This window comes from Dermochelys coriacea, chromosome 27 (assembly GCF_009764565.3).
Source record: "Dermochelys coriacea isolate rDerCor1 chromosome 27, rDerCor1.pri.v4, whole genome shotgun sequence".
In the NCBI taxonomy this organism is placed as follows: domain Eukaryota; kingdom Metazoa; phylum Chordata; order Testudines; family Dermochelyidae; genus Dermochelys; species Dermochelys coriacea.
In genome coordinates this window covers 8,284,786-8,310,539 of record NC_050094.1, presented here as the reverse complement: position 1 = coordinate 8,310,539, position 25,754 = coordinate 8,284,786, and the positions used below count along the sequence as shown (strand labels likewise).

General features: G+C 53.7%; 1 protein-coding gene across 1 annotated transcript; it reads right to left on the bottom strand.

Moving 5' to 3' along the window:
- Window positions 1-1,432: 1,432 nt before the first annotated feature.
- Window positions 1,433-25,157, bottom strand: UBTF (upstream binding transcription factor). Its single transcript, XM_038385651.2, is given in 27 exon segments — window positions 1,433-2,942; window positions 4,120-4,269; window positions 4,813-4,881; window positions 5,323-5,370; window positions 5,996-6,185; window positions 7,182-7,270; window positions 7,525-7,635; window positions 7,931-8,086; window positions 9,337-9,492; window positions 9,786-9,811; window positions 9,814-9,898; window positions 11,488-11,532; window positions 12,076-12,100; window positions 12,102-12,215; window positions 13,304-13,434; window positions 13,785-13,895; window positions 14,364-14,395; window positions 14,398-14,484; window positions 15,150-15,213; window positions 16,642-16,770; window positions 16,772-16,803; window positions 17,816-17,866; window positions 17,869-17,890; window positions 18,422-18,597; window position 22,856; window positions 25,017-25,051; window positions 25,054-25,157. Coding segments are annotated over 27 exon segments (2,268 nt in total). The 5' UTR covers window positions 25,073-25,157; the 3' UTR covers window positions 1,433-2,828.
- Window positions 25,158-25,754: the final 597 nt, after the last annotated feature.

The window sequence follows — 25,754 nt, the reverse complement described above, 5'->3', positions numbered from 1 at the left end:
GTGTCTCCAGCATAGCATCTCCACCCTGAACCGTTGTGGAGTCCAAATCCTAGAGCTCAGGATATTTGAGAGCCCCTTGGATGCTGTATTGGGGGCAAGAGGGGGACAGACAGGCCTAAAGTCAACCAAGAGGGGGCTTCAGCCCACCCCCAAGCTCACCTGGGAGAAGCAGGGGGCTGCAATGGAAAGTGGGGGGGATGAGTCATGTGAGTACAGCCCAAGGAGCAGGAACTGCAACCAGCCCCCCCAAATCTGCTCCAACTCTCCCCCCAGCGACTAGACACCTCCCCAACATGCGCTGCTAAAATCCGTACCCCCTGCCTGCCACGATTTCCCCCCCACCCCCGCTGGAAGCTTCACCCCTCTGAGGCCCCCCTTAATTTTCTCTACAAAACAAACAAACAAAATCACATTCATCCATCCCCCCAAGGCCCCCAATTCAGACTGTGACCAGAGGAGAAGGGGTCCCTAATACTCTGATGGGACTTGGCTGTGCCAAATACAAAACACAGGGGAGGCTGCCTAAATCCTTGAAACATACAAACAGGAAAGGAAGCGAAAAAGCCCAGAATTCCTGTTCCAAGCCTCCCTGCTTTCCGCGCTCATCGGAGCTTCGAGAGCAGGTGGCACGTCAGCTCTGGGATGGGGGAGATCATGCCCTTGGCGAGGGGAAAAACACGCTACAGCAATACGCTGACCCGCTGCTTGGATCCGTTACTGCTCAATACTGTCACTGTTGCCCCACCCGGCGCTGGGGAGAGGAAGTGGTAAAGAGAGTTGTTCGGTGAGAAGAGGAGGGAAGAGAGGGTGGCCGGGCTTTTAAGGTGTGTGTGTGTGTGGGGGGGGGGGGATTAATGGGGACCCAGTTTTGTTCTCAAGTGTCTCTTAGTAAGTTGGGCTCCCCAGTCTACATCGGGTGGGGGGGGGCACAGAATTCAGCGAGATGAGAGATGAAATTGCTGGTGCTGTGAATGCATAAAGGGGGGGAGGGGTAAGGAGGGGGGAGTCTAATCCCAGAAACACTGTCCTTGCATTCACCCTTGTGGCTCCCACTGGCCGTTAACAAAACCCTGGCAGGAACAAAATCCCAGAAACTGAGCCACCTCTTCCAATCAGTGGTGGATTTTGCACGACCCAGAGAACGGAAGCGGAAGGCAGCAGGGCCTTTTCGCTGACACACACACGCACGCACGGACGGGTTATTTACAGAACCACTTACACACCTGTTTAAAACCCTCCTAAGAAAAGGACGGGGATGAAATGCTAGTCACAGCTCTCCACCGGAAAAGAAATATTGATACCAGTCTATATATTAATATATAGCCGTTATATACGAATATAGATATATGCGTAGCTGAGAGTCCTCTCCTAGAAGGAGCAGCTGCCTGGGAGCTCAGATCTCAGCCACTTGGGTCTACGGATGGGTTTTTTGGATCAAGTTTCCCCAATTTTCCTTTAAACAAAACAAAAATAAAAATCTGAGCAATATCATCGGAGCTGGTAGCAACACTGCAGCTGAACAGATTGCACAGATGGGCCCCGGAGTTGTGAGACTGGCGGGCGTGGCCCCACCTCTATCCCAACCAGCCAGCATCCAGCATGCGATGACACAGCTGAGTTCCTTTGGCAAGCACCATCCTGCCCCTATTCCAGATGCCCCCCCCCAAACAATCTGCACACCGACCTGACGTTGGCACCTCTCATGTTTGCTGTGGGCAGCGGGGCGGGAGGGGCGCGATGCCAAGCCGGGTGGCTAGCCAGAGACAGAGATTTTGATTATAAAAAGATGGATCTTTCTCGCTTTATAAAAGAAAACAAAAATATAATACAACAGCACGACAACCACCGATGACACAGATGATCTCTCCTCGCAGCCGAACCCTCCCATCCCCCCCATCCCAGTCGACAAATGCCCCGTTCCAGTACAACAATTGGTCATTTCATTGTTTAAAAAAAAAAAAAAAAAATCAAATCTGGGATCCGCCTGCCACCGCCTTTGCCCAAATCCTGGTTGAATACGATGAATCAACCATGTTTTCTTCGGGTGATGCAATGATCAGCAACCAGTGGTATGCTCCGTAACAGCCCCTAACTCCCCCACCCAGTGCCAGCCCTTCCCACCCCCGAAACTGGGCAACGTCTTTTTAAACCCCCCCACCCCACCCCGCCCCAAACACACACACAAAAATTCTCCCCTGTCCCCAGAGGGAAATGCCGCTGGTAAGTTCATTCCAGGAGCTCTTAAGTGCAGTGGGACTTTGCTCTCCAGGAGCTCTGGGTGCAGCTTCAGACTGTACAAGACCGTCCCCTCCTCCAGCTGGAGAGGCAAAGCGGGAGATCGTCCCGATGGCTGAGTCCTGAGCCACTCGGCTCGCGCGCCACCGGAACAACACTCTGCGCCTCTTGCCACATTTTTGTCGCTGTTTTAAAAAGGATTTTTGTGGGGGTTTTGTATAAAGTCCAGAGGGGTAGCTGGAAGTTGAAGGGGAAGGCGGGGGGGGCAGCTGCGGGGGCTCTGAGGTGTAAAAATCCCCCTCCCTCCCAAAAAACAAAAATAAAATAAAGGATTGAATGCAAACTCTACGGGGAAAAACAACACAGAATATCCCCTTCTTCCTCCCCCAAACAAAGCCTTTTATCAGCTGCCCCCCGCACCCCATTAGTGTGAAATTCTTTAAGAGGGAGGGGGGAAAAAAATTAGCCACAGTGATTTTCCCATCCCCCTCCCTGTAACCATCAACCCAGATCTCCAGCCAGGATATTACTGGTCGGGGGGGGGGGAAGGGAATTACTGAAAGTCCGGCAAGAAGGTGGCGCCGTGGGCGTTTTCAGTTGGAGTCTGAGTCAGAAGAATCGCCTGAGGAAGAGGAAGAGCTGCTGCTGCCCTCGGAGTCATTGTCATCTTCCTCTTCGTCGTCGTCTTCTTCGTCATCGTCCTCGTTCTGGGGCGAAAGGCGAAGAAAGGGTTAAGAGCCGGGGGGGGGGGGGGGGGAATTGCAGGGTCTGTCTGTGCTGGGGACACAAGCCCTGGGATGGTTCCGTCTGGCCACGGCGCAGGGGTCCCTCTCACGCCAGCGCCGCGCACAGGTGGGACCTTTGTGGCATAAAGTCCCACCCAAAAGAAGGCAACCCTAGCAGTACAGCAGCCTTGGTCCATCACGCCAGGGCTTGCATGCCAGCAGCCTGGCTCCGCTCAGCCTGCGGAGCTGGTAGCCACAGCGGGAGGACAGGATGGCCGTTTGCAGCACTGGTACGCAGTCCTGCCGTGGGTCACCCATTAGAAGCAGCTTTTAAGCAGCTGACCGAAGCCAGATCCACACTGAAACCTGGCCCATGAAGTCTAAAGAATAAATAAGATTTCATGGCAAGCAGGCTGCCCGTTATTTGGAAGTGGGGACTGGAAAATAACAGGCTGCAAGATTCAGTTTTGTTGCCGCTGGCCACTAGGTCTCTGAGCTGTCCAACGGTGGGAGGAGCGTGGTTAAGAATCGCGGACAGGGAGCCCAGCCCTGGCACCATTGACCAGATTCTGACTTCACGGCCTCTGGTGTAAATCCAGAGAAACTCCATTGACTTACTCCGTGTTTACACCAGTGGGACGGAAATCAGAATCAGGCCAGATCTCTTCAGCAAAAGACACAGGTAAGACATTGTAAATGGTATCTGGGGAGAGAACACCCGCAGCCGTGCCCAGGTGCAAGTGTGGGTCGGGGTGGTGGAAGCAACGGCCATAGCCCCGGCCCTAGGCTTGCCCCAAACTCTGCGTCCTTGGGGTGTAGCCCCTGACGCTGCAGACGCCAGCTGCATTACACAATCAGGTCAAACCCCGAGACCAGATCCCCACCCGCTGTGAACTGGCGCAGCTCTTCTGACCCCCAGCGCAGCTACGTCAAGGCACCGGCTGGGGAGCGGGCCCGCAGCGTTTAGGTCCCACTTTCTCTTGGAAGACTCGTGGATTACTGAGCCCAGGGTTCTGGGATCCTTGGACCGGCTGAAATTACTGCCCCCAGGGCTGGCTGGATTAACAGGATCAGAGGGGCAAACCGGGGTGGCAGCGAGGGGTGTGGGGGGGTCAGCGAGAGGCATGGCACAGACACAGCATCCCGCCGCGCGCCTCACCTCATCCCCATCCTCGCTCTCCTCCTCGCTGCTCGACTCTGACGAGTCCCCACCTTCCTCGGACGAGTCCCCGTTGTCGTCGTCGTCGTCGTCGTCATCGTCATCCTCTTCCTCCTCCTCATCATCGTCGTCGTCCTCCTCCTCGGACTCCTGGGGGTCAGACGGGCGTGGTGAGGGGATCTGGCTGGGCCTTGTGGCCCCCCACCCCTCCCTGGAATCCCCACAATGGCCAAGCCTCAGGCCAAGGAAAAGCAGGGCCTTCGGCTAATGGGTATGACCCTCAGTGCAATAGACCCAGGGATTACCCAGTGCCTCATGGGATCTGTAGTTCAGGTGCCATGTGCTACCATTCTCCACTCTGGGCCAGGCTCAGCTCCCAGCTGGACTACATCTCCCATGATGCATGGCCTCCCGGCACTGAGCGTACCATGGTGCATCATGGGAGATGTAGTCCTACCAGGGAGTAGGCAGTACCTGGACTCCATTTCCCAGACAGCACCATGGTGGCATTTCTAAAAATGTTTCAGTTTTTTGCTCTTGTTCTCCAATCAACTCTTGCACCGACCCCTCTTCACGGCCTGTTCCGCCAGAGAGCTGCCCCTCCAGGTGGCAGGAACACACCAAGGAGTCGCGGGGCCAGGGCAGCAGGGCTACTGGCCCAACGTGGGGCGGACGGAGGACGAGGGCACTTACCGACTTGATCTGCATGGCGGGCTTCATTTTGGGGTTCGGCCCCCGGACCTTCCCCATGCTCTTGCGCTTCTGCAGAGAAGGGAGGGGAAGAGGAAGAGTCAATGGGGCAACTCTGGAGGCTCCTCAGTACCTCCCAGGAGGTCAGAGGTTAAAGAGCCCACAACAATCACCACCATCCACAGAAAGGCCTTGAGTGGGGGACACATGCTCAAAACCACCTGGTTATTTCTATTCCCAGCTCTGCCACTGTCCTCCTGGCTGACCTTGACCAAGTTGCTTCCCCTTCTGTGAACTCCGTTTCCTCTCCCTCCCTTGGTTCCCCCGTGTCTATTTAGACTGGAAGATCTGTGGGCCGGGAGTCTCTCTTACGAGGCATATAAACAGCACCTAGCACAACGAGGCTCCGAGCTGGGTTCAGGCCTCATGGCGCTACTGGAACATAACCAATTAGGACTTTGTTCCTTCAAATGGCTCACACACCCCCTCTCCCCCCCGTCGCAGGGGACTCACATTTGAGGTGTGTTCTTTGTAGGCAGCTCGCTCCTGCGGCGACAGGCTCTGCCGAGACAGGAGACTAAAGTAACCACCCAGAGGAGGCGATGGGGACAGAGCTACACGACTGCAGGAGCGTTCCCAGCTCCAGGAAGGGGAGGGGATGTGGGTGGAAAGCGAAGCCCGCTGTGCCGTTGGGAGTGCAACAGCACCGCCCCTCTGTCCAGAGGGGGAATTTCCTTACCCTCCTGGTGCTTGGAAAGCACGACAGGGAGTTGGGGGAACAGAGTCACAGCTGGATCTGGAGCTGTGGCCACTCTGAAATCTCTCTCGGGCTCCCATGCTGGGAGAGGGGAAGCGACCTTGACCCCAGGGACAGCATCTGTCATAGCCACAGACACACGCCCTATGGCATGAAGGTTGGGTGGAACGGGGGTGGTCTGGGTGCTCCATGTACAGAGAGACGCTAAATCAGGGACACTTGAACCCTCATTTCCCAGCAGCGAGGGTGAAGAAAGCCCCAAGGCACTTGGGAACGGAGAGGGGGAAGGGTCAGTGGGGGACAACAGGGATGGGGTATCTCAAAGCCATGCACCCCGAAAGCAGGAGGACTGGACAACCCAGAGAAGGGGGGTGGAGACGGGAAACCGTGTGTGGAGTCTGAGCAGTTCCGTACCCCCCAGCCGCTCACCTTGAGCCAGATTTCCAGGTGCATCTTGTACTGCTTCTGCTGCTCTTCGGCCATCTTCTTGTAATAGTCCTTCTGGCCCTGGGAGATGCGCTGCCAGCGGCTGCCGATTTCCACCATCCGCTCCTTCAGCGGCAGGTGGTTGAGCTCGCCGTTTGACAGCAGCTCCTGGGAGAACTTCTGGTAACCGTTCCTGGGGAGAGGGAGAGCAGGGTCAGAGAGCAGCCAGCCCCCACCCAGCGAGGGCCCGTCCTAGGAGCAGCCAGAGGCAGGAACAGGACCACGCCCAGAGTCAGGAATGGAACCCAGAAGTCCTGCCCCTGATCCTTTTACTCTGATCACTAGACCCCACTCTCGTCTCCCAGAGCCAGAAACAGAACCCAGGGATCCTGACCCCCTTGTCTCTCCTCTGACCACTAGACCCCACACTCGTCTCCAGAGCCAGAAACAGAACCCAGGGATCCTGACCCCCTTGTCTCTCTCCTCTGACCACTAGACCCCACACTCGTCTCCCAGAGCCAGAAACAGAATCCAGGGATCCTGACCCCCTTGTCCCTCTCCTCGGACCACCAGACCCCACTCCCCAGCCCCGAGCCAGAATCAGAACCCAGGGATCCTGACCACTGGACCCCACATTCCCCTCACAGACCCAGGAACAGAACCCAAGAGTCCTGACCCCCCGATTGCTCCTCTCTGATCACTGGACCCCACAATCCTCTCCTAGAGCCAGGAACAGAACCCAAAGATCCTGAGCCCTTGTCCCTCTTCTCTGACCACCAGACCCCACCCCACAACCGAGCCAGGAATGGAACCCAGGAGTCCTTCCACTCTAATCACCAGAATCTACCCACTCCCAAAAGGTGGGAATAGGACCCAGGTGTCCCAACTCCTCTTCCGCTGCCCTAGCCATGAGCCCACACTCTCCCCCGAGATCCAGGAATAGAGCTAAGGACTCCCTGCCCTACCCTGCTCTAACTATTAGACAACACTTCCCTCTCAGTTACCAGGACTTGACTTTGCCCCACAGTGAGCTATGAGCCCCTGGCAGGGTCGAGCTCAGTCCCCTTCCATCTGCCTGAGCCCCAGCTTTGCCCCCCTGGGCTAGTCTCTCATGGAGTGGCTGGACGACTGGCCTGTTGTCTGGAAGCAAGACGCCCCCCGACGCTCCCCCGGAGGGACCAATACTCACATGGGGGGTTTCTTCGGCTCTCCCTGGAATTTCATCTTCTTTGAGGAGTTTGTAGAGCACGGGGGGGCCCGCATCTCACTCAGCTCTCTCTGGAGGGGGGGACAGAGACGGACGAGGTGAGGCTAATCACCAGCTCAGCATACGCCTCTCCCCCACCCCCAGCTCCAACCTCACAGATGAAAACTTCAGGCAGCAAGGCGGTGGATGGATCTAGCCATTGGGGCGATCCCCTGCCCGAGATACAGGGACGCAGGCTATCGGAGGTGGAGTGACAGCCCCAGAGGAACCCCACAGTCCTGCCCGCAAAACAGAGTCTCGGACCCCAGAGAGCGCGGGGACCTACCTCGAATCGCTTCTGATCCTCCGCCGCCTTCTTTATCCACATCAGCTTCTCCTTCTTCTCCATGTTGTTCCAAGTGGCCTCCATGGCCTTCAGCGCCTTCCCCCGGTCGTTCTGTGGCACAGGGAGACCCGACAACGCTCAGGTTACGCATTGTGGCGAACGCACCCGACTCCGGGGTTCTACCCTCGACTCTGCCACCGAGCGTGGGCAAGTCATGCCCTCTCTCCTGACCTGGTGATATTTACCCCTTCCTGCCCCGGCGAGACCAGGTGACTCAGGCAACTGATATGCCCCAAGACAGAGCCAGCAATCAGGGACTGTCCCCCTTCCTTCTCCAGCAGGGAGTGTGGAAGGTGGGTGGTCCCTGCCTCCTCTCTCTCTAACCCCCCCACCCCCAGCTCCTCACCTTGAAGCGAGCCAGGTAGTCTCCGATGACGCTCTGCTGCCAGATCTCTTCGGACGTCTTGGGCGACTCGGGCAGCTTGGCGCGCTCCTCCTTGTCCGAGCCGTGTTTCTTCTCCGACTGCGCCTTCATGGCTGCCTCCCGGGCTTTGTACTTGGCCTGAGCAGACACACAGAAGGGTGGTGTTTAAGGCCCAGGTTTCTCCAATGCAGTCCCCCGGCCTGGCTCCACTCAGCAAACACCTGCCGTCCTTGCTATGAAATAACCTGGGTGCGTGCGAGCTGGGCCCCCCACATGTACTCCCATCGTCAGCCCACTGAGATGAGAGGGGGAGCAGTGTCTGGGCTATTAGATCTGTGTGGGGCTCCCCGGGGGGGTTGCACTCCAGCTCCATCAGTTCCCAGCACTGTTCGGGCGGCAGAGAGATGGCACCTGCAACAGCCTACTTGGAACTGGCAGTGGAAGGTGTTTTAAGCATGGGGGCGGGGGGAGGGGGTGGGAAGGGGTGTCACACAGATCAATAGGTCACTGCCCCTTTTCTCCTCACCCCATCACTGTGCCAGGCGCCAGAACTCATGCCCGCAAGGCACATGTCCACAGACCCTCCCCAGACAGTCTGCATAGAGCACTGGTCCCCGAACTTTTTACCATCCCTCCGGAGCCAGGGCCGGGAGCGGAGCCACAGCTCCAGGAGCGGGGGACAGACATGGGTAAGGGGGCTGAGGATGGGGCTGCAGCTGGGGCCCCGGGTGTGGCCTGAAAGCTGGGGTCAGCAGCAGAGCGGGGTGTTAACCCTCCCCCAGCTCTGCCTCTGCCTACCCCCCGGAATGTTCCTCTGTGCCCACCTAGGGGGCGCACCCCACAGTTTGGGGGGACCTCTGGCATAGAGAAAATCAAGCCCACCCTCAATAACCCCCCACCCACACACACCCCCACACCTTCCAGCCAAACCGTAACTTCTGACACACTCACCCTCAGCCATGAGCTAAACCCCCTGGGGCCGGATGGACCACGACTCCCCCCCGCCAGGCTTTTAAATCCAGGCTCAAGACCTCTCCGGGTTTAATCCCGGCAAATTCTAATCTCTTGAGCTGCTTGTTTAGTTCTGGTGTCTCATTCCATACAGCGGGTCCCGGGCTGCATGGAATCAAAGATGCTCCCAAGAGATGCGAGGACCCCATTCGTTTGTGCCACGCTCCAGTGCCAGCCGCTGGAGCTTTGATTGTCCGATGGAGAAAATCACGACAGCACATGGCCAGGTAGGGAGTGACCAGGGATTGAACTGCTGGCGCCCCCTAGAGGGGATGGACGCTACCGGCATCCTCTGGGACTCTCAAGAGAGGCGAATTAGCTAGAGGTGCCGTTTTGTAAAACAAGGTGTCTAACGAGCGTGTCATTGATTTAACAACCTTTTTCTTCTCTGAAAGGTCGTTCCACATCCGCGCCAGCAGCCGGGTCAGTTCGCTCTCGGAAAGCTCGGGTCGCTCTTCCTGCAGCTGCTTTCGCTTCTCCTCCGAGAAGATAAACATAGCAGAAATGGGCCGTTTGGGTTTCTCAGAACCTGCCTGTTGAAGAGCACAAAGGGTCTTGGTGTGGGGTTGAGTTAAAAAAAATATATATATATATATATATATATAAAATATGGAAAAAAAAAAAGGGCACAAAAAATCCCACAGCAGCTTCCAATAGTAAAAAAAAAACCCTGAATTTCTTTATGTTCTCTATTTTTGGTTTAATTTTTCCCTGCTGGCTCAGCAGCTACCATCCAGAAGTCTTGAAGCTGGTTTAGAAGTAACTGGCTCTGTCCCTCTCTCTCACGACACGCACACGCACCCCTGTGCCGAAGCCAGCCCCTCACCTTGCCAGTGTCTGGTGATGACTTTTGGAAGCTGGGCTGGTGGCACCTTTCTTGTTCGCTCCCAGCATCTTCTCTTCCCCCAGCACCCTCTGCTGTTCCTCCTCGGGCAGGCTCTGCATTGCAAGCAAAGGCGAGTGGGGTCAGCGAGTGCCACAGAGGGGCGAGTGAGTTTTAAAAAGAGGAACAATCCAATGAAAAGGGAATGGAATAACAATAACGCTGCTGCTTTCGTCTCACTAACACCTTTGAGGATCTCAAACCACATGGGCCTCGGATTCTCCTGCTCCAGAATCTGCCTACTAGAGAATCTCCTTAGCTGTACTGGGCCTATGACACAGTGCAGGATTTCCAGTCATATCCACTAGAGGGCAATGGCGCACATAGGCACTAGCCAATTCCTCACAGTAAAATGTATATGCCCATTTTAGAGCTGGGGAAACAGAGGTACAGAGAGGAAGTGACTTGCCCAAGGACACTCGGCGAATCTGTGGCACAGACACGAACAGATCCCAGGAGTCCCAGGCCTGTGATTTAGCCACTAGACAATGCTTCTCTTTTATGACTCCAGGGATAGAGGGGGAAAAGGACACCCCCACCTGAAATGTCTGGTGCTATAGGTACTATTTTCCAAATGCATTGGCACCAGGTTTTAAACTAGCGCGTGTGCCTAGAGATGGGTTAAAACACCAGAAGACAAAATGGACTCATCCTGAGACAGCTAAGCACAGTGCTTCAGGGTGCTGGGCTCTCCCACAGCACAGACAGATACCAGCTCCGACCAGAGCCAGTCCCTGTCCCACCTACTCAGACAAAGAGGGACCTTCTCTCCTCTCCTCCTTCCTTGGAGAGAAGAAACTTTATTCTGGGGGAAGCGGGTGGGGAAACAGACTTGTCAGGTTTTCCACCCTTGGTTTTTGCAAACAATATCATTGCGCCCATCCAGACACAACACGGGGGCTAGCAGCTCCCAGATGTTTTGGAAAAAGTAGCTCCCGGGTCAAAACAAGGCCCTGTCCTGCCCTGCCCATCCCCCCCCCGCCACCAGGTGAATGAAGGCCAAATCCCCACAGGCTGTGAAGATGGTGGAAGCATGGCGAGGGGTGAGGAAGTGGGAGGGGATTACACACACACAAACACGCCCCCCCAGATTTTCTGTCCACTCACACCCATTTACATTGGAGCAGCTCCTCTGACTCCGCTAAAGCTCCTCCATGCAAGAGATGGAGCTTTCTCCGGAGCTGATCAGAGATGGGGAATGAGCAGCCTGGATATTCACCGGAACAAAACCCTACCAAAACAAACCCTCTGCTGCTCACACCATCCTCCCCCAGGGAGGAAACGGGAGAGAGAATGAACCATTAATCAAGTTGCTTAATGCAGGACTAGAAGGGGCTGGGATAAGACCCAATATAAAAAGGAACAGACTTCTGATTTACATCCGCCCCAGCAAATGGAGACAGCTGGAGCTGCACCTGGGAAATACAGGGATACCACCGTGCTGTGCTGTGCCGTGCCGGCTTCTTTAGCCCGCGTGGCAGAGAAAGAAAGGACCTAGCGCACACAAAGCGCTCCCCCCACCCCACCCCAATGGCGCAACACGATCAGTTGCCCACGCAAAACAAAACCAACGAGCCATGTAATGAAATGCCAAGGGAAGGCTGGCTGGGCACCCCCCACAGAATGAGCTGGGCAACCGGGGCACCCACCCCAGGAAGCGAAGGAGTTCGATTTCGTAATCTTTCTTTCTCTGGTGGAAAAAGCAGCAGGGAGAGAGAGAGTCGGTTACTAAGAGACGTCACCTCCATCCCCACGCGCCAATCGAAACCCAGCAAAATCACAGGGGATCTGTGCCTTGGTGTCAGAGACAGCGCAGCTCGACTGCTAGCGAGAGAGAGAATTCCCTGGGCCCGAGTCTCTGGCCCCGCGCTTGCCCACAGTCAGTGCTCGGGGCATCTAATCCCATCTCCCCGCTGGAGGATCTCAAAGCACTTCACGGCCTCTCATCACCCCTTGCTTAATCGGAGGCTCAGAGAAGGCACGTGACTCGCCCGGTGTCCTGGGCAGAACCCAGGCGTCCGGCTTCTCTCCTGGTGCTCGTTTCTCCCGACACACTCCATTCAGGAGGGCAGCGCCCACGGCGGGTGGGGCTCAAACCCAGATCGATGATTTAACGCAGCCACTCGAACTGCCAATACAGCCGCAGAAAACAGCTGTTTCTACCTGTTCTCCCCCGCCCCCCGCCCGCCTCCAAACTCAGCTCCACCGAGGTGCGGGCCCCCGGCCTATTCACCTGATCACACTTTTTGTGGTACGGTCTTCTCCTTCTGGGAAAGCAGCTTCCACTGCTGACTGCACAGCACCATCCGCTCCGTGCTGGGGACGTCCTTCATGTTGGCCATCAGCTCCGCACAGTACAGAGAGTAGCTGTTCCTGTGAAACGACAGTGGCCGTGGGGCGCTAGGGGTCACCACTCCTTTCCCGCCCCCCCTTTTTCAGATGAGGGTCCTGCCCACACACGGCCATTGACAATTCCCCAGTGGTGTTCCCTCTGGGGAACACCTTGGGGGGATTCCAGCCTGCTTCTTCAGGTTCATCTCCTGTCCCAGCCTCCCTGGCAGCATTGCTGTGCGCTGTTCAACAGCTGCCGTGCTCAACACCAGAGCAGGCTGCATTTCAGTGGCGCAGCCAAAAAGAAGGGAAGCAATTTCTGGGTATAATCTGGCCTCCAAAATCTGGAGCGTGTCAACCTACTCGGGACTGCTGGATGCTGCGAAGTGTCACTGAATGCCAAATTACAGGCCCACGCCCATGAGTCACATGATTGCCCAGAACCCGAGGCTACGTCTACACTACAGGCCCTACACCTAGCTGTGCCATTATAGCGCAGGTGCGTCCTACTTGATTTTCCACCCACCGCAGTTAATCCATCTCCCTGACCAGCGGCAGCTAGGTTGACGGAAGAATTCTTTTATGCATCTAGCTGCACCTTCGCCAGGGGTCAGGTCAACCTAACTAGGGTGCCCAGGGGTGAGATTTTTTCCATACCCCCGAAGGACAGTGAGGTCGATCTAAATGTTAAGTACCGAGCAAGGCTGAACTCTCATTTAAAAAAAATAAAATAAAAAGTAAAAAAACAGCCTGAATCTACAGAGAGCCTGGAATAATAGCTCAGAGGAGCTCAATGGGGTGTTAACTCCACGACACACCGCCCTGAAGCACCCTGCCAGTGCCCACCCAACAGAGGATTCTGCAGGTAAGAGGAAAGTACAGGGAGCCTGACCGTCCCCCGCAAGCAGATACGCCCAGCTGCTGGAGTGAGGAAGGGCCCAGTGGGGCCAAGTCATGGAGGGTGGGGCCATGAGTATGAAGTCAGGACGGGTGTGCCTATGGCCCAGATTGTCTTTTTCCAGTCCTGCTTTCCCTGGACCCACAAGGGGGAAGGAATAGAAAGCCCCAGATCTCCCCCTTCCCCAAGAAAAAGCAGCATCAGCCCCACCCTCGAATTGCAAGGGACTTACGGAGGCGGCTTGGTGGGTCGCCCATCAAACTTGTCCTTGAGCTGGCGTTCTGCCTTGGTGAGGGTGGAGCGCGTGACACCCTCCTCGAGGTTCATCTCTGGGTGCTTCTGGATGTAATCCCGCATGATCTCCTGCGGATGGCAAAGCAGCCGGCGGGTTAAGGGGGCTGAGCCGATGCCCACCAGCACAGGGAGGGGAGGAGGAGAGAAGCCAGTCACCTCCCTACACCTTGCCCACCTGTCCTCCCTTTCGAGAGGCAATGGATCCCAAGCTCTATGGTGGAAGGCTCTGAGCTACCTGGGCTGTGGGCTAGCCCCACAATGAGTGGAAGGAAGGGGGCCTGGGTCCCTCAACAACAACCCCTCAGGCTGATTACAGAGAGGGGCTGGCCGGCTCCCGGAACGCCCCTCGGCTGGTGGCCGGGAGGTGGCGCCCGTCGGGCCGGGGAGAAGATGGAGGGGAACTGGTGACTGTTCCCTACCTCGTACTCCTTTCGCTGTTCCAGGGCCTTATGAATCCATTTCAGCCTCTTTTTGTCGGAGAGTTGAGACCACTGCTTGCCCAGCGCGTCCTTCACCTCCTTCGTGGTGGCCTGAAAACCCAAAGCCAGAGGTGAGGGCACAGGGGGGGAAATGCGGGCCCCGCCCGCCCTCTCCCGCCTGGGATGGCAGGCAGCGAGCCGAGCTCGCGGGGACGTGGGAGGGGAGTTGCCTTTGCGCTGGGGATCTCACTGCTCTGGGTTGTGCAACGGGGCTTAGCACCTCTCTGTGCCTTGGGAAACACAGCGATCCTGGACTTGCTCACTGCACCATCCTGCCCCTATGCGCTGCGTCCTTTCCCTAGCCGGAGTGAAATCAGTGCTCTGCCCTGTCTCTCAGGCACCGGGTCTGCTCCCAGACACACGGCGCCCCTTCCTTACCTCTGTCCGGACAGCACAGGACTTCTGCTTGGTGCCTCTTCCTTCAGGCCCCCTCCCATCCCTGGCTTCTCTCCCCCTCCTCCCATGGTGTAAAGACACACACACACACACACACACGCCACATCTCCAAGAGGAACTCACATCCGGGCGCACTTTCAGGTAGATTTTCTTCCGTGATTGTACCACAGCTGCTGGGGGGTCTTGGGTTTCTCAGGGACGTCCGACTTCTTGGCGTTCTGAATAAGATCTGGGTGTGTCTTCCCTGCCGCAGCGGGGACAAAAAGCGGGGGGGGTGGCGAGCGTCAGAGGCAGCGAAAGGAAGAGACAGACTCTGGATAACCAGGTCCTAACCCTGGAACATCTTGGCCCGAAACCTAAGAGGGCCACACGAGGCCTAGTTATTTTAGGCTCCTAACGTCCATTGATTTTAATGAAGTCAGCAGCCTAAATGCCTTTGAGGATCATGGCCCTAGGGCTTAGGAAAAGGCTCAAGAGAGAGTCAGGGGATCACAGAATTGGAGCTAGAAGAGATCGAGTCCATACTGAAGTGGGAGGCCAACGCAGGATCCCTTAATGTATTTAAGGACCTCATCAACTGGGCCCCCATCATTCTCTTGAGGGGAGATAGATCACAGGTGGTTTTCCCAATGTCTGCACTCTACGGCTGCTTTGTCAGAGAAAAAGCCTTCTAACCGACCCACCTGCCCCAGCCCGGGTCCCCAGGACTCCCAGCTTGAGAGCCAATGAAACCATTCCGATTCAAGCCCTTCCTTTCCTTTTGTTCACCCCGGTTTTGGTCTGTTCTTCCTCGTTGTCCCCCCCACAAAGGGCTCCTCCCTCTGTGAGTGTTACACGGAAATGCTCGTCATCCCGATTAGTCGGGACGAACATGGCTAGAGATTGCCCCGGGCCGGTTGGGTGTCTTACCTGAATCTTGCCGGTTCCGCTCAAACTCCTGCTTCTCCCGCTGGAAGTCCTGGATGTATTTCATCTGGGAGGGACAAAGGAGCACGGGGCTTTAACAGGGGCGGGAGCCGGCGGAGTCCTCTGGACAGCTGCCCAGCAGAGGAAGGGAAGTTCTGTGTGCTGGAGGCTGGTGCCAGTCATCTCGGCCAGCCCTGCAACTGAAGTGTTTGATCCTGCAGGTGCTGAGCACCATGGCTTCTACAGGGGTCCATGGGAGTTCAGGGCTCGCAGGACCTGCAGGATTGGGTCCAGAAACGGCAGCTAGGGGCTGAGATTTTCCAAGCTGCTAAGGGGTTAATGCCCACTTCCCATTCGTCCTCTGGGCACCGAACGCCCTGGGAAGCGACGGAAAGATCCCAACCTGGCCATTGTCTAGAGCAGGCAGACCACGGCCTGGTGTTCAGGCCACAAGGCCCTGGCACCAGGTAGTCGGAGGGGATGTTTATCACTGTTCCACATCACGTCGATGCGCAATTAGTGACAGAGGCGTCTGCAGGGACAGGTTAGGGCTTGAACATAAAGCGAACAGCGCATGCAGCTGCCTCTCCAAGGAAGTCTGACCCAGCCGGTGGGTAGCCGCTGGGTTGGGGCAGCCGCTGGTCGTGGCACGGGATGGATTGAGCCAGGGCTGACCTCTGGGTGGAGCCAACACTTCACGTGAAGATCTTAAACTGTCACAGCAACGGGTCAGTTCCTAACCTCTTCCGACTGCAGGGCAAACCTTCCCTGGGGTACCTAGAGCAGGGCAGTGTCACTGAGTCCCCATAGGGGAAGAGCTCTGGCCGAGGAGTGCCGGGTGTACATTTATCCCTGAAGCCTAATGAGGATCAACATTGTAACCGTTTTGCTGCTGACGATTTCAGTGGAAAAATTAGGGGGTGGAGTTTGGATACCACCCATCTCCTCATCATACACCCTCCTCTCCGCACAGATCCCAGACTTTTAGGAATACCGAGTGCACGGGGGGAAAGGAAGGGAATCTTAAAAGCACAAAGGTTTAAACATATAATACCACCTAGCTCTTTTTATAGTACTTTTCGTTCAACGATCTCAAAGCGCTTTACAAAGGAGGTCAGTGTCATTATCCCCATTGTACAGTCGTGGGAAACCGAGGCACAGAGCAGTGACGTAACTTGCCCAAGGTGATCCAGCGGGCCAGCAGCTGAGCCAGGAATAGAACCCACGGCTCCCATGTTTTCAGCCCAGTATTCGATCCAGCAGGTCACAAACTGCCTCCCTGAACATGCCTTGCCCTAGGACTTGTGGCCCACCTGAACCCTTATCCTGCGTGGGGCAGACTCCAGAGCCGGTCCAGGCCACCTCCCTGCCCCACTAACTGACTACGGGGGATCTGGCTGCATGGAGCACAGTGATCAGAGCCTAAGTCGGGTGCGTGCGTGCGTTGCGTGCGTGCGTGCAAGAGAGAGAGCTCCCAAATCCCACATTCTGTAGCTTCAGTACCTTTTCTTTTCAGGGAGCTCCTGTATTTCTTGGACAGGATTTTGGTCAGATCCAGGTTACTCATTTCAGGGTGCAGCTTGGCGTATTTGGCTCGCTTCTCCATGAAGAAGCGGAAGTAGGGTTGTCAGGGGCTTCTTGGGGAAATCGGGGTGTTCTGAGGGAGAGAGGACAATTAAAAAAATACATCCCTATGCACACCATGTGCCTGTAAGGGGACAGATGGCCAATGGTTCGGGCACCGCCTGGGACTTGGGAGACCGGTTCAGTTCCCGGCTCTGCCACAAACCCCTTGTGAGACCTGGGGCAAGTCACTTAGTCTGTCTGTGCTTCGGTTCCCATCTGTGCGGGGAGGAGAGGGAGAACAGCACTGCCTTGCCTCACGGGGGGTGTGAGGATACACACACAGCAGGCTGTGAGGTGCTCGTGCTATGGTAATGGGATCCATACGAGTACCTAAGACAGATAAATAACAATCCCTTCAGATTTATCAAGGCCACAAGGGGCTCCCCTAGGCTCTCCAAAACCATTTTACACACACTAATTAGGCCTCATTGCCCCTCTCGTGAGGTAGGTACTATTATCATTTTAAAGATGGAAAAAAGGAAACTAAGGCACAAAATGGGAAGTGATTTGACTCACGCTGAGAGTCAGTTAGAACCCGGGAGTCTTGACTCCAATTGTATGTTGTAGCCACTAGACCACGTTGCCTTCCCACAGAGCCAATTCGCAGCCCTCTGCTCTAAACTTAGACACAGGTTATCAACAACACACCCATGCCTGTTGTACGTAGTTCACACGGTCACCAAATGTGGCTATTGCCCAGAGCTTTCCACCTCCAACGGGCTTTACAAACTTTAGCTAACTAATCCTCCACGCTTGGGAAGCACATCAGTGTTGTTATCAGTCAGAAATAAGCAAAATTTTCCCCATAGAGTTAGCCCTGGAACGGCCCAGTAGATCAGCTAGTCTATTTCCCTGCCAGAAAATATCACATACGGGAGACTTGACATGTGATGCATTTACTGGACTCCAGTACAGAAGATAACTCCCGCTCCTCCAAACGATGGTTAAGGCAATTCTGCTGCCCCCTGCTGAGATCCCCCAGCCTGGACAGGGTGGAAGACAAGACCCATTTGTTGGCCCCGTCCTGATTACCTACCTTGAGCTTTTGCCCTTGTAAGGATTCTTTACGTGTTCCTCAGCATCCATGATCAGTCTGTCAGCGTTCGGAATTTCCTCACCTACAAGAATAAGTGGGGATCAGTTCCGAAGACAGATCAAACAGCGCCATGGTGATAACAGATCGACAGATCACAAGCCGGGGGTGGGGTGGGGGGGGGAGTTTTGCAGCATTGCGATTTGTACAGCGCCGAATGCTTTGATGCTAAACCCCTACAACCCTCGATACTTCAATAATAATGCTGTGGCTCATGGTTTGAGCCCTCCCCCAAGCATCCCTGGGAGACAGGTCAGTGTCATCCCCCCTCTGCAGAGGGGCACAGGGCAAAGAGTGGGGGAAGGGACTTGCCCACAGGGAGCCACTGGCTGAGCCAGAGCTGGGGGAGAAAGTTAACTCCCACGATTGAAAAACCCAAGTCTGGGGCCAGGTAATCAGACTTTGTTTAGGTAGGTGAGGAAGGGGACTCGGGAATTCCTGGCTCCCACGCCCCTGCTCGGCCCACCCACTCCCTGTGCTACACAAAGCCCTGGCCCTATAGCACCAAGCTTCAGGAGAGAGTCCACGGTCGTCACATCAAACGCGTGGAGGTTACCTCGGTGGAGATCTCCATCCACTTCATCTTGCACATCTCGCCAGAGAAGTCCTTGAAGGCCACTTTGTCCCAATCCAGATGGGACTCGGTGGTTTTGAATTTGCTGCCATCGTTGGAGGGCAGGTTGCCTTTCATGCTCTCCAGCAGGGTCAGCATGTCCTCCTGGGACCAACGGTCTGAGCAAGGAAGAAAACAAATGATCGAAACTGTATCGCAGCCAGCTGGCCCTCCATGAGGCTGGAGGACACACAGCTCTGCATGGAAGCTTTTTACTGAGCTCCAGCCCCTTTAACCCAATGCAGCCACAAGCAGGATAGCACCCCAGCACCCAGACTTGACCAGCTGCTGCTTGCAACCAGCTTCCCCTTTAGAACAGCAGCCCAGCACGCGGAGACTAACAGATCCCAGCAGGCAATTCTCCACCGTAATGCAGACAGACTGGACTGGGTAATTAGGGGTGATCACCAGCAATATTTCCATCCTCTTCTAAAGGCCAAAACTTCCCAGCTCAGGCCGACATTTCACTCAGCATGAGCCAGAGGTTTTTTTTTGTTTTTTTAACGCCACAGCAGACAAGCTGGTAGCTACTGCAAAGGCTGAGGGCTGTTTCTTTGATGCAATACAGCAAGACTTTACCTGATGGCCTCTTGCAAGAATAAAGGAGTACCCGTGGCACCTTAGAGACTAACAAATTTATTAGAGCATAAGCATATGCATCCGATGAAGTGAGCTGTAGCTCACGAAAGCTTATGCTCTAATAAATTTGTTAGTCTCTAAGGTGCCACGGGTACTCCTTTTTCTTTTTGCGAATACAGACTAACACGGCTGCTACTCTGAAATCTTGCAAGAATGTTCTCTTTCTAAGGGATGTTTTTACCTCTCTCTGCACAGCAGGCTGGCAAACCTGGGAAGCCTCCCCAAAATTAAAAAGGGAGGCCTTGGGGCACTGGAAAGCCATGGCTACAGCACTTCCAGAGGCTGGGAAGAGCTCAGTTTATGCCATACTAGAGCCTAGCAGAGGTCTACAGTCGTGGTCCCCCAGTGCAGGGAGCCCCTATGGCTGGAGCAGAGCCAGCTCCACAGGAGGATGGGGTGCAGGGGCAGTTCTAGAGGACCATGGCACTCTCACAACCTGGCTACTCTGCACCCTGGCAAAGCTCCATGGGACACCAGTTAGAGCAAACCGGAACCTGCCCCTGCAGCCTTCTGAATAGGGGAGGCACAAACTGGCTCCCCTCTGCCCCCTGGACAGAGATAAATTCCACCCCCCGCTAAGACTGTCTAAGGGCCAGGGCCAGCCCCATTGCTCTGTGTTACTGCATTGCCAGGCAGATGCTCAGCAGCAGCCGGCCAGCATAGGGGGGCAATCACCAAACCTGCATGCTGCCCGCTGGAAGAAGCAGGAAGCTCGTAGGGAGGGAGGCGAAGGGGGCAGCTGCGAGGCCAGCAGAATGCACAACTAGGAGCTTGGAAGGTTTGTTTCTAATGCTCCCCAGCACCTCGGCTGACAGAAGTCAGAGCCAAAGGGGAAAAGGACCCACGTAATGCGGGTCCCTGGGAAACGGCTCTGGGGCACCGAGATCCCATTATTTACAGCTTTTCTTCCTGACATTCAGCCCCGTTTTTCCTTTGTTCAGTTTTATCCCCCTTCCCCCCCCCGGACCAAACCAAGCAATTCCCCCCTCCCGGGCTCTGAAAAGACCCTGCAAATACTGACTTGAAAAAATCTAAGCGTTATAGAAGGATCCCAGCTGAGTGCCCCAGAGAGCAGGGGGTGAGGGAGACATCAACGCTAAGGGGCTACAATGCACAGCCTCAGCAGATGAAGAGCTGCTCTGCGTGCTGTGGGGAGCAGACCTCCAACCCCCCCCAATACAACAGGGGCCTCGCTTATCCACATCCGCAGAGAGCAGTGTGTTGCACGCTAACCCATGCACTCTGAAGCCACTGCTTTAAGAGTGGCCGTTTCCATTCTAACCCCCACTTTTGTGAGCACTGGCTGACTGCATAACCCACATGCAATTCACAAGAAGGCAGGCTTGGATTCAGAGCTGGAAGTGAGGACGTACATGAATGAAAACTGGGAGAGAGTGCACCCTGGAGAAGCAGACAGTTAAACGTCATTCTCTTCCTTGGTTGTTTCTCTCAGCAATCAACACACGCACAGAACTACTGGGTTATGCAGGAGATCTGACCACATGATCAGAATGATCCCCTTGAATCTATGAGAGATCTCTGAATCTGGCTGAAGAGATCTCTGAGCCATTAGCAATTGTTTTTGAGAACTCATGAAGGACGGGAGAGATCCTAGAGGGCAAATATAGCACCTAGCTATAAAAAGAGGAATAAGGACAACCCGGGGAATTACGGACCAGTCAGCTTAATTTCGGTGCTGAAAAGATAATGGAGCAAATAATCAAACAATCAGTTGTAAACACCTAGAAGATAACAAGGCAGTAAGTAACAGTCAACATGGATTTGTCAAGAACAAATCACGTCAAACCAACCCAATACCCTTCTTTGACAGGGTAACCAATTCTTGAGGCTAGGGGGGAAGCGGTAGACGTGATACAACTCACTTTAGTAAGGCTTCCGATACTGTCTCACATGACCTTCTGATAAGCAAACTAAGGAAATACAGCCTATACGAACCTACTCTAAGAGGGTGCACAATTGGTTGGGAAAACTGTACTCAGAGAGTAATCATCAATGGTTTACAGTCAAACTGGAAAGGAATATCAGGTAGGGTCCCCACAAGGATCTGTCCTGGGTCCGTACTATTCAATATCTTCATAAATCATGTGGATAATGGCATAGAGAGCACACTTATAAACTTAATGGACAATACTAAGTTAGGAGCGGTTACAAGCACTTTGGAGGACAGAATTAGAATTCAAAATTATCTTGACAAGCTGGAGAAATGGTTAGAAATAAACAGAGGAAATTCAGTAAGGACAAATGAAAAGTAGTCCAAGTAGGGAGGAATAATCAATGGCACAAATACAAAATGGGAAATGACTGCCTAGGAAGGGTACTGCAGGACAGGATGGGGGGGGGGGGTTATAATGGATCACAAACTAAATGAGAATCAACAATGTTATACTGTGGCAAAAAAAGCAACATCATTCTCGGATTGTATTAGCAGGAGTGTTGTAAGCAAGACACAAGAAATAATTCTTCCACTCTGTTAAGGCCTCAACTGGGATATTGTGTCCACCTCTGGGCATCGCACTTTGGGAAAGATGTGGACAAGTTGGAGAAAATCCAGAGACAACAAAAATGACAGAAGGTCTAGAAAACAGGACCCGTGAGAAAGGCTGAAAAATAGGGTTGTTTACTCTGGAAAAGGGAAGACAGAGAGGGGGCACAATAAAAATCTTTAAGTATGCAAAAGGTTGTTATAAAGAGGAGGGTGATAAATTGTTCTTAACCACTGAGGACAGGACAAGCAGCAATGGGCTTAAATTGCAGCAAGGGAGATTTTTAAGTTAGGAAGTTTTCCTAAGTCTAACTGTCAGGGTGGTTAAGCATTGGAACAAATTACCTAGGAAGGTTGCAGAATCTCTGTCACTGGAGGATTTTAAGAACAGGCTAGACAAACCCCTGCCAGGGATGGTCCAGATCAGCAGTTCTCAACCAGGGGTCCGAGGCCCCTGGGGGGGCTATGAGCAGGTTTTAGGGGGGGCCACCTAGAAGGGCCAGCATTACACTCATTGGGGCCAGGGCAGAAGCCAAAGCCCCGCTTGTCCCAAGCCCCACAACCTGGGCTGAAGCTGAAGCCTGAGCAACTTAGCTTGTGGGGCCCTCTGTGGTGTGGGCGCCCCAGGAAATTGCCCTGCTTGCTACCCCCTACCGCCGGCCCTGGCTTTTATATGCAGAAACCAGTTGCTGTGGCCTGGGGGGCCGTGGAGTTTTTATAGCCTGTTGGGGGGGCCTCAGAAAGAAACAAGGTTGAAACCCCCTGGCCTAGATAATACTTAGTCCTGCCTAAGTGCAGGGGAGTGGACTAGATGGCTTACTGAGGTCCCTTTCCCAGTTCTACATTTCTACCAATTCTAGGAATTTGGGCTGGGCAGCAACAAACCCTTAGCCCAATGGGAAGAAAACGTTAATTAAATATCTATCTCTACAGTAAAGTTAAACAGACTAAATGCAAAAAGTAAATGGAAGTTTCTGGGACATCACAGCTACTGGAAATCTTACGGAAGTCCCACTTTGTCCACTAAGTTGCATTCCTGGGCATGCCCAGCAAATCCTGGAGGAGTCTGGATTTTTACAAAGGGGGCAAGTAAAGATATAAAACAAGCACACAGGTTTTTGGTATTTCTCTGCAAGTCTTCTATGTTGTTTCTATATTCTAAGATTTGTACTTCAGGTCTGACTCAAAGCCTGTGGGGAAGCTGCCTATTGATTTCAGTGAAAGCTTGATCAGACCCTCAATTCAAAACCACCTTCCACTATGCAGCTCACCTTTCAAAGGCTTTTGATTTTAAGTGAAGGGTTTGCAGAATTTTAACCCACAGCATGGGATAAAACTGAGGTTTGCAAAGCCCTGTATGGGATAAGGACACCTAATTCCCATGAAAATTAAAGGGAATTAAAGGTTCAGATCTCCTGAGATTTTCAGAGCTGGCCATCCTAACATTTGTTGTTAACAATCTGATCTCTTTAGCATTTGGAAAATTAACAGCTGTGAACTTTGCCTACCATTTTAATCAATTACATGTTAAATATATTGGCTAGACTCCAAGTTCCAAATCAAGGTAACATTTACATTCACATACTGCTTTCAGTCCACACCCATGGTTCCCATCAGCGTCAAGAGTTTTATGCAAAGAGCCACCACGGTCCTTAATATTACACAGCAGACGTTAACAGGACAATAGTGAGGCCTAAGCCGACCCCACGTGTACCTCTTGCATCTGGGTTCCGGGGTGCACCGTAATGGATTTCCCTGCTCCATTCTTGGAACGGCCAGTTGATGGAACACTACAGAAATCATGCGCTCCTCTCAACCACCCAACTCCAGTCCTTGTGTAAATGCACGCAATTCCACGGAAATCAATGCACCTGATTCTACTAGGGCATTGAAATAAACTTACCTTATTATACCAGGGCATATTTGGTTCAGAAAGCAGGGTCTTTGTACGTCCCAAGTCCCTGCATGCCCCTTAGATTTGTTGCTGCAGAATCTCCCCTCAAAGCACTCTCCAGTAGCCTCCATTCACCTCCATTTTGGTGGCAGACCGAGGGGGAGGAGGGCTGTGTGTGTGTATGTGATTTTAAGGTCGGCTAAATTCTGTGTCTGTCCAATCTTGACAATTTCCCTTTCACAGCCGTACTAAACCTGTACAGTTAATCAATGAACTACCTGACAGACCGCGTGGCTCATTAATATGTATTTTGTGTTGCTACTTATCAGATCCACCACCCAGAGCAAACGTGTGTGTGTGTGTGTGTGTGTGTGTGTGTGTGTGTTGCAGGGAGAATTTCTGCAGCTTCCTACATGTGATGATCCACCCCTGAAGCATGGATCTGATCTTCCGTGACACTATCTTAGCTTGCACAGCTACAACTTCCGGGCTCTGATTAGGCAGCCTTCTAGTCCCCAGGATTCACTGGGAGCCTGGGTATGTATGCAAGGAATGGATGGGAGTCGGCTCTTTTATCATTCGTGGAGAGGGTGGGTCCAGTCTTGGTCTTTATGTTTTTCCAAGGGCTTTTAAAGTGCTTCAAGCAGCCATTTTCAGTGCAAAATAACACAGGGAGCCTGATTCTGACCGTATCAGTGAGAATTATTATTATTTATTGGCAGTATTGTAGCGCCCAGGAGCGCTAGTCCTGGCCCAGGCTCACACTGTGCTAAGGGCTATCCAAACACGGGGGGGAGGGAGGGAGCACTGTTTTCTACTCAGATTTGTACGTGTGTGGGGCTAAAACCACTTAAAAAAACCCCACAAACCCAAACTTAAAATTGGACTACCTAGGAGCTAGGGGCCTCTAGGTGGAGGCTTGAGTCAATCCAGCCCCAATGTGAACAACTGCAACTCCAGCGAAGTCAACGAAGCTGCACTCTATCACATCAGGTATGGATCTGATCCCATATGTTTTGTCTTGAATGTTACATCATGACACCCAACCAATCAAGTTGGCCTCGATTTTGAATTTCCCGGCTGGCATCCATAAACTTGTCAGCCAGGCCTCTTTCTACATCCACACTGCATGGAGTGGGGCTGGAGTATCAGCCTAACTCTGCCGGTTTTCGGGGCCCCTTTAAAGGTTAAATAATTGTATTGAGCGGCCCCAGGAAAGGACTAGCAGAAAGCATGGTCTGAAGGTCAACTCCATGTACGGATTCTGGATTTTGCTCTACCTGCTAGGTGCATTTTATTACATCACAACCAGGCATCTTCTAATTTTTAAACGCTATTGAAAGACTCATACAAGTACTTAACTACACACACGTAAGTAGTCTCATTGGGATTACTCATATGCTAGATCTTTGCAGGATTTTGGGGGGTGGGTACACAGAGAGGATCTCAAAGCACAGGTCCCTTTCAGAGAGGGAAAGCCTGGGCAACAGGGCTGCTCTCACCTTGATTCTTGGAGCTGTCATTTCCAAGTCTGTAGGCAATCGGCTTCTCCGTTCATTCTCCACCTGTCTGACCCAAGGGTGATCCCTTTTTGGGTCTCTCCTGCTGCCTCTCAATCTGCCTTAAATCAACCAAGCTTCACTCTAAAAGCAAACAGAAAACCAGAGCTATAAACTCTGCTTGCAGAAACTTGTCCTCCCTGGTCTCCAGACCATCCCAACGGTGGAGCTGAAACTCTTCTCCAAATTAAAAGGGACCCTTTCCCCAATCACAAGAGCCAGGAGAACTCAGCTAACTGCGCCCCTGAAAAACTGCATCCTGTTGCCAAAAGACTGGGTAGGTTAGGGACGGGGCGAGGAGTCCAAGGGCCCTGCTTTCCTGCACCTGAGGGAAGTGCTAGAGCATGGAGGAGTGGGACTCTGAAGGTCTAGCCGTGCCCCCACCTCCAGTAGACTCCTTCCATCCTTGTCTCTATGCACACTTCAGAGGACCCCACCCTCAACTCCTGACCTCTTCCTCCTCTCCCCTGTGGGAAGGGGGATCCAGAGGAAGGCCAACCCCAGAGACAGGGGGAAACAATGGGAGCCCGACCCCTTTTCATAGACCCATAAGTCAGAGAGCTCTGAAATGCCTCCCAACAAATGAGGGGGGTGGGTGGATCCGGGCATGGGAGACATCCTCACGTATGGAGGTCTGAAGGATGGGGGATCTGAGATCGAGGGAGGGGGCTGGGCTGTGAA